This window comes from Brassica oleracea, chromosome C4, assembly GCF_000695525.1.
Source record: "Brassica oleracea var. oleracea cultivar TO1000 chromosome C4, BOL, whole genome shotgun sequence".
Classification (NCBI taxonomy): Eukaryota; Viridiplantae; Streptophyta; class Magnoliopsida; order Brassicales; family Brassicaceae; genus Brassica; species Brassica oleracea.
Window position 1 is genome coordinate 24,740,939 of NC_027751.1, and position 8,541 is coordinate 24,749,479.

At 43.6% G+C, this 8,541-nt stretch overlaps 1 protein-coding gene across 1 annotated transcript in view; it reads right to left on the reverse strand.

Moving 5' to 3' along the window:
• Positions 1–8,202: 8,202 nt before the first annotated feature.
• Positions 8,203–8,541, reverse strand: part of LOC106338470 — a 3,402-nt gene continuing 3,063 nt past the window's right edge. Inside the window, exon 5 of the mRNA XM_013777440.1 lies at positions 8,203–8,525. Coding sequence (XP_013632894.1) covers positions 8,203–8,525 — 323 coding nt within the window. The remainder of the gene's footprint in view (positions 8,526–8,541) is intronic.

The following is an 8,541-nucleotide window of genomic DNA, read 5'->3' on the forward strand; positions in this document are numbered from 1 at the left end:
TACCCCCAGTCGTGGAAGATGAAGCGGGAGTTATTGGGTTTGACATTATTTCTTTTTTGGGGTAGAGAGAGAGAGAGAGAGAGAGAGAGAGAGAGAGAGAGAGAGAATGGGGAAAACCCAAAAATAAGGGTTTTAATACTTAAGCAATTGGGAAGTGGGGAAGAGTGAAATTAGAAATTCAAAAAGCTGGTGGGAGGGAAAATTTTAGCCTAGTATTTTCGTGATTGAAGTTTCACCAAATTTGCAGTTTTACATAAAACATCAAAGTTGAACTTAATAATTTTTTCCATTTTTCTTAGTTTTACTCTACTTGAATGCCTGATTTTATGGTTATACCAATTATGTTTTGTATCCTAGATTCATTTCTCATATGATCATGTAAACATAAACTCGATTTAATGCCCTAGTAAGTTTTCAAATGAGACAAGGTGAATATTAACGAAAAATCTATAAGAAGACAATGTTATTCCGACTACATGATTACTAATAAGCAATGAGATGAAATTTTTTTTGTTCTGATTAAATCATAATTAACACAAAATAACTCATAAATATACCATCTTAGTACTTTCGTGACTTATTAACAAGATTAAAACTTACAATCCTATTACTCAGTTTACCTATTGTACTTATACCAGTAAAGAAAAAAGTTTCACTTAGTTGCACAAACACAAAATACAAATCTCACCTTTCAACATTCCCATACGATAAAAACATTCAAACTGAAAGTGAAATGTTTACAACCTACTCCTCGTGTGTTTCTTGTGGGGATGTTCATTGGGTTCCTTCTGTTCCAAACCAGTGCCCACATTCTCTTCTTCTCTATATCTATTCTCATGCTCTTCATAGTTCCTACTACATGAGCTTTCTTTCTCAACTCTTGATAGTTGCTCGGTTATTTGAACTATTTCTAATTCTTGGATGTCCTCTACATGCAAAATACTTCTTCTTTGTTCTTTATCCATCGATGTTAGATAAACAAACACATCTTCATCATCCAAAATATATGATTGCCTCTTAGGTTCCACTACCAATGGAATGTAACCCAAATTCAGCCTCTTCGTAAACAGATGGGAAAACGGCCAAAACCTACCCAATGTTTCACAATATGCCAAAACCTACCCAACTTATACGGTATTGCGAAAACATGCCTAATCTTTTGTATAATTCAAATTACATACCCAACATTTTGTTTTTGTGCGAAAACCTTTTATTTCCGTTAGTTCTTAAGCGGTCATTAACGTACCTTCTAATCCTACTTATGGTTCATGACAAGTGTGTAATGACGTGTATCTATACTATTAAAGCAGGATTCTATTGTCTTTTTTACCTTAGTCTGTCTTTTTCTTTACTAACATTGCATGTTTCATTAAGGGCAATCAAGTAATATTAATAACACATCTATATTGGGTCATTTTTTTCGGATCCAGCCCACATCAGATCTCTCTTGGGCCATTTGGGCCGATTAAGAAATCAGATTCAATTCTCACATATTTTTTTCCTTTGGGCCATTGAGTCCATGTTCAAATAATTTTTTTTTCAACCATTCTTAATTATTATTTTTTTTCTTTTCTTAATATAATTTAAGCATTCATTAAAAAATTGAATTTTTTCATTGAAAAATATATAATTTTTTTTATTAAAATATTAACCACATAATAAAATTAATTTATCAGAGTTATACCAACTTAATTCATTAAAGAAATAAATTTAAATTTTTTAAACATAAATAGTCATTTAAAATGAAATACGATAAATAAAGATAAAAAGTTTAAGTCTTTTATAAAATAAAACGCAAATATATGAAAATATGACATTTACTAAATATTTGTCAATTGAAAAAACGGAAAATAAACCCGCGAGTCTTTTATAAAATAAAACTCAAATATATAAAAATATGATATTTACTTAATATTTGTCAATTGAAAAAAAATAATAGTAAACCCGCGCTTTGAAAGCGCGGGTCAAAATCTAGTTATCTCTTGTATTAACACATTAAAGAAGAAAAAAATTCACTCTAAACTCTAAGACCACCATTATCCCAGATTCTTAGTAGGGTTTTTAAAGAAAATTAGGAATTTAATTAAATGGAAACAAAATTAAATTCATATAATCAAATCCTTAATTCATGGTTTTTGCAGCCGATCACAAAGGAGATCCTTACCACACGTGTTAGCATATTGTGTTTTTGATTTTTTTTTCTTTTTTCTTTTTTCTTTTCTTTCTTTTTTCTTCTTATCGTCTTCATCTTTCTCATCTGCAACATAGATTCATCATCACCAAATCCCTCCATGTTTAGACAAGCTTCTCGCCTCCTCTACGACGGATCGCCGCCGGATCCTCGAAATCGGCGACGGCTCGTGCCTTTTCAACGGAAGTTCCGTCGACGGACGTTTGTGGAGTCTTGGAAGAAAGTCGCACCGAACATTGACCCGCCCCAGACTCTTTCTTCCTTCATGAAGCCTCATCCGTCGACTGCCTCTTCGATTCCGACGAAGCTCACCGTCAATTTCGTCTTCGATTCCGACGAAGGTTAAGGATTAGGAAACAGAGTTAGAAACTCTCAATAAATCTCAAAATCTTTGGATTTCTTAATTAAATTTCTTGATTCACTTCTTTTATTAAACAACTCATTAAGAAACCTAATGGAGTTACAGGGTTAATGATGCTCTAAAGCTTCCACGAAGACAGAACAAAAACTCTTGTCCTCTCAAACTCAAACCTCTCACTCTGAGAATCTCAATCTAACACTGGACGAAGACAAAAAAAAATAGTGGCGAGTTCATATTCCACCAGACAAGAACATGAGGTAAATTTCTTACTCAATTTTGCCCTAAATTTTTTCATAGATGGTAACAGAGGGTTTTTAAACTTTTGGGCTTGTTTGTACAGGATTCGGTTGATTAGAATGATGAACTTAGGAATGGGGTGAATAAAGCCGCTTTTATTAGAATCAAAGAAGAGGTTACAAGATTGACGGGAAATAAGGAGACAAGATCAAAGGTTTAAGCAACAGGATCAAAGAGATGATTAGGAAACCCTAGATCTAGCCGCTTAGTGTGTGTAAGTTCCACTCTTTCTTGTCTTCTCATTCCCTCTTATAATGCCTTTGTCCTTGATGCCATAATAGCGTCGTCCTTTGGGCCTTGTCATGAAAGGCCGAGTACACGGGCCTCTGTACTGTTCTCTCTAAGCCGGGTACATTTAATCGGCTTAGTTAATCGGCTAAAAGTACTCTGGGGTCGAGCCGACGTCTTTAGCCGCTAAGCCGACTAAACTCAGCCGAGCTTGCCAGGCTAGGGCCTGTTATTTGATGGGCCTTGTGGAGGGATGTAATCCATCTCCTACAATAAGTCCCCCCCCAGTTCACTTGTGAGCGGCTTATCGGTCTCAGTGAATTTGTGGGTCAGGTTCGTTCGTATAACAGGTCCTAATGTAGGCGACAGCTCGTCTTGCCGGTATGTGATTTTAGTCGCGCGCTGCATCTAGTCGCTCCAAGCTGCGACTTTCGTGATGCGTTGTGTTTTGCCCCCATTTCTGTCGTGATAGCATGTTTTACTCGGGAGGTGAACTTCTCGAACTAAAAGCTCGGGTGGTTTTTTGACGGTTAACTCTGGTGAACCGGTTAATTCGAAACCGGGGATTGATTTCGGTTGAATTTCCCGATTGTAAACCGGTTCAAGCGAGAAACTGAACCGTCGCGAGTAAGATTTTGGGCATTTAGGCGGCCTTTGAAGCCCATTTAGGCCTTTGTAGACTTAATGATTACGCTTCGGAGAGTGTGCCCTCGTTTTTGCTATAAATAGGCGTCTCTCCTTTGCTTTCATCATTCTTCTCTGCAGACTCAGGTATTCCACTTTCTCTCCCTTCTCTCTACTTTTATTTTCTCTCTCTAGATAAGCCTTCTGTAGTATAGAGTTTTCCGCTTAGGACCTAGCTGGTTTAGTCGTCCCCCCGAGTAGAAAGGATATGGCTTCAGGGAATCGATTATCGCGTGAGGAAAAAGGAAAGGATATTGCTGCCTCGTCGAGCCCGGCTAGGGATGCGGACGGCGGTCCGTTGGATGAGTTCGACATAATCCATCGTGACGCTCTGCGGGATACGGAGAACATGAGTCTTTCCCAGCGTCTTTTGGTCGCTGACGCCCACAAGCAATTTCGCGAAGAAGCCGAAGAAAACGCTGAGGGTGAGGGTGGAGAGGCAAGTGGCTCTGAAGCGCCTAGCCAAGCCGTAAGGCCGAGAAGGCGGACTCAACGGGGGGCTCGTTTCGACCAGTCAGACCGTCTTCCCGCACCAAGGAGTATCTGCTTCGACGAGATAGACTGCCGTCCAGTGGTATACCATCCTGGTGGGATCTTCGAAGAACTACCTTCGCTCCCACCTAAAGTGTTACGTGATCCGCGAGTTCAATCATGGGGAAACGTGTTCAGTTCCTGTTCTTCCGACGAGACCGTGAAGAATTTGCTAAGGGAGAATGGAGGCGCCGGCGCCACTTACTTCATTCCGTCTACCGAGCAGCGCCCATGGTCACCACCAGCCGGTTACCAATGCGTATACGAGTCCTACTTCAAGGATCAGACTAAGCTCTGGTTCCCAATCCCCAGATTGATCACGTCTTCCACGTTTTGTCGGGACATCGCCATATCTCAGCTGCTGAACGGGTCGCTGCGCATAGCCGTCATGCTAATGGTTATGGCCGCGAAGAAGGATGTTTCGATGAGCGTGAGAGTGTTCGAAGAATTGACTTTCACGAAGGCGGAGCCAAACGGGATCTTTTCAGTAAAGATACGAGCGAGTTACAATGTCTTGACGGGTCACCCAAACAAGACGCAGGATTGGCAACGAGCATACTTCTACGTCAAATCTGATGAGCACGCCTTCGAGGAGCCGCCGGGGGACGATTATCGCGTTTTATGGAATCAGCAACTCGGTAGAGATTTGTCTGTTTACTCGTACTCCGGTTGATGGTTCTAACGCTTCCCTTTTCTTTTGCAGTTCGTCATCCTAATACGATCGCCTATCCTGAAAAGTCCTTTGAAAGCGCCCAATTGATCACGACGCACAGTCATCTCCGTTGGCTAGATCTTAGTCGGGAGTGGATACGTCGTCAGCAAGCTAGGATTGCTAAAGGTAAAGTTGCTGTTCACCTTAGGGAGATACTTTGAGCCTTTTCGTAGCTCTCATGTCGGATTTCTTTTTGCTTTTACAGTTGACTGGGAATCGAGACTTCCTTGTGTACTCGGTCCTCGCAAATCACGCCTCTCCTTGTTTACTCGGAAACAAAAAAAGCTTCTCAACAAGGCCAGAGATATGGAGGGAATTCCTGACTTGAGTGCCCTGCTAAAAGGGAAGCTTCAAATGCTCTCATCGAAGTCGTCCTCTGCCGGTGCCTCAGAGGTCAGGCCTGTTCCCATAGATGGAGATGTGAACTCTGAGCCGCCGGCTCAGAGTTCCCCGAAGAAGAAGGCCAGTAAGGCCAAGAAAAGGAGTGTTCCTTTGGAGGAGGCCCCATCCTCCGCTGATGCCTCTGAAGTCGCGGCTAAAAAGAAGAAGAAGAAGAAGGACAGCAAGAAAAGGTCTCGTGAGGAGGCTTCTGTTGAGCCTCTGGAGACCTCAACGGCCGCAGGGGATGATGATGCGGGAAAACACGATCCAACTGATTCTACTCGGGGATCGTCTGAAGAACGTCCCAAGAAGAAGTCGAAGAAGATGACCGCAGAGGATGATGGGACTCCTGCTCCTGAGGTGCCTTCTAAAAGCGGGGGACAGGCTACTGAAACCGGAGATGGTCCTCGGGATGAATCTCCGTTGAGTAAGGGAGCCCTTTCTCCTTCCGCGAGGAAGAAGGGTGTTAAAAGTGTAGGTTCGCTTCCGCAGAAGGCGGGAAAAGGATTCCCGGATCGCGTAGAGTTCTTGTACGACGAGACGACTCCGTTGGTACTAAATCCGCTTCGATGCACGGAACTAACCCGTCAGATCCGTGGTGGGACAAAAGAGTTGCCACCGATCGATGACTTGTACTTTAAGAAGGAGTACATTGATGCGGCTATGGCGAGCAAACGGGTAACTTCGCCTTCCCTTGTTTCCCCTTTTCCTTTCTCATAAAATTTCTAAGTCTTTATTGTTTTATGCAGAGCGACGGGAGTATGAACTATCTCGTCGAGAAGTACGATAGTACTCTAAAGCAGACGATGATCCAGCTGGGCGCGTCGGAAAAACTTGTGCGAACCCGGCTAGGCGTGATAGAGAGGTTGCGCGCGGAGAACAAAAAGGCTAGCGACAAAGCATCCAAAGAGAAGGAAGTCCTCCGGGTCAAATTTGCAGAGCTAGAAGACAAGTTAAAGTCTGATCGTCTTGCAAAAAGGGATGCTCTGCGCGAGAAGGCTCGTTTAGAGCGGTTGGTCGCTTCTCTTGAGAATGAGAAAGCCGAGTTAGAGGGGGGAGGGATGCCGTCGTTGGAACGCTGGTCAAGGAGAGGGAACGCTTGAGAAACTCTAGGATTCAGGAGGACACTCGCGAAAGGGTCAATGTCCAGACAGCTATGGCAGACAAGTCTACTCGCTGCTTTGGTCGAGTAAAGGACTATCTGGACCGTCTTAACGCGTTGGAGAAAGCCAAGAGTTTATATGGGCAAGCTTCAGGAACCAAGAAGTGTCTTGAGGTGATAAGAGATAGCGGGACGGAGATCCCGCAGGAAATGATAGACATCTTCTCGGAGCAAGAGAAGTTGCACGAGGCCGAGGTCGCTAAACATCGGTAGCCGCTGAAGATCCGGTCTTGGTTTCCTCGTCTGAAGAACGGGAAGACGACGAGGGGGGCGACCAGGAGGAGAACAGGTCGTCTCCGGCGCTTATCGAAGAAGCGGCTCTGAACCAGTCAGCCTCGGACCCTCCTGCGCAGATTGAAGGCCTCAACGCTCAAGTCGCTCAAGAAACCGTGGAGTCGCTTGACCCGGTTGTGTCGACCAAGGACGACCACGATACGGTCGCTTGATCTTTTCCTTGTTGTAATTATTATTCGGATGCTATCATTCGTGGTCTTGATAGACCTTGTTGTTGTATTTTTATGACTCTCTCTTTGTGTTTCTTATCGGTATTTGCAACTTTTTCTAAGTAAGTTTCAGTTATCTGTAGTGTTTCACGGTGTTCTCATTTTGAAACATTAGACTCCTGATCCTTAGTCTTTTGCAAAATAGATAATTGAGAATAAACCGCTAATGGGTGTTATTCAGCTGTTGTCGTGTTTCGATTGAAGTTACGTCTAAGTAAGTCATTCAATTTTGAAGACAAAGAGCTGAATATAAGAGTGGAAGGTTTTTCCGTCCGTTTCCTCAGTGACAATTAAGTAACCGGGTAGCTAAGCCGTTACGTTTCAGTCGAGAAAAGGCGAAGATTCACTCTATTTACTCGGTTCAATGCTTTGAGCATAGGTGATTCGCGACTGTTGGGTCCCGAAGCTAAGTGTCTGATCAGGACATAGCAGCAGGAAAAGGAACGTGAGTGTCTGTGTGTCCTCCGCTCGAGGCACGGGAACCGTTGGATATGAAAGTCATTATTTACTCGATTGAGGCCTAGATATGGTTTTGACTTTGGTTTTGTTATAGCTGGACCTGTTTAAGGCTGCCTACGTACCTTGGTTGAGGATTAAGCCATTCGTAGTTCGTGTTTTCCCGAGTAAAAGTGGCCGTTGTTGGCGCATTTACTCGGCCGAGTAGAAGTGACCACGGGGGTGCATCTACTCAGGGTTTTTTTTTTTTTTTTTTTGCGCCTACGGGTAGAAGCGTCGTAGATGCATTGAGTTCCATGATCGAGGGACTTCTTCGCCACGTGAAGTTTGAAGTCGGTATACTCCAGGTTTGACGACTTTGATGATTTTGTAAGGTACCTCCCACCTGGCGCCGAGTTTACCGGCGTTTAGTTCCTTAGTGTTTTCAAACACTTTGCGCATGACGAGGTCACCGAGTTCCAGAGGTCGGGCACGGACCCTTTTGTTGTAGTAACTCTCGATCTGGTGTTGATAGTTCTGGATGCGCAGCAGAGCTTGATCTCGTCGTTCTTCTATCTCATCAAGGGCGTCGAGTAGCATTTCCTTGTTGAGTTCGACCTATTGAGGCATCTTGGAGCGTCGGAGGCTTGGAACGTTGACTTCAGCTGGAGCCATGGTTTCTACGCCGTAGGCGAGGGAGAAAGGTGTCGATTTAGTCTATCCTCGCGGCGTTGTGCGATGGCTCCATAGGACTCCGTCGAGCTCGTCAGCCCAGTGACCCTTTTTCAGGTCCAGACGCTTTTTAATGCCATCGATGTTGAGTTTATTGGAGGATTCTGCCTGGCCATTACCTTGCGGGTAACGAGGAGTGGAGGGGCTTAGTCGAATGTTCCATTTGCCACAGAACTCCTTGAAGTTGCCTGACATGAACTGCGATCCGTTAACGGTAACGATCTCATAAGGCAAACCGTGGCGGCAAATAATGTTTTTCCAGACGAAACCGCGGACTTCTTTGTCTGTGACTTGAGCGTATGCTTCAGCTTCGATCCATTTGGT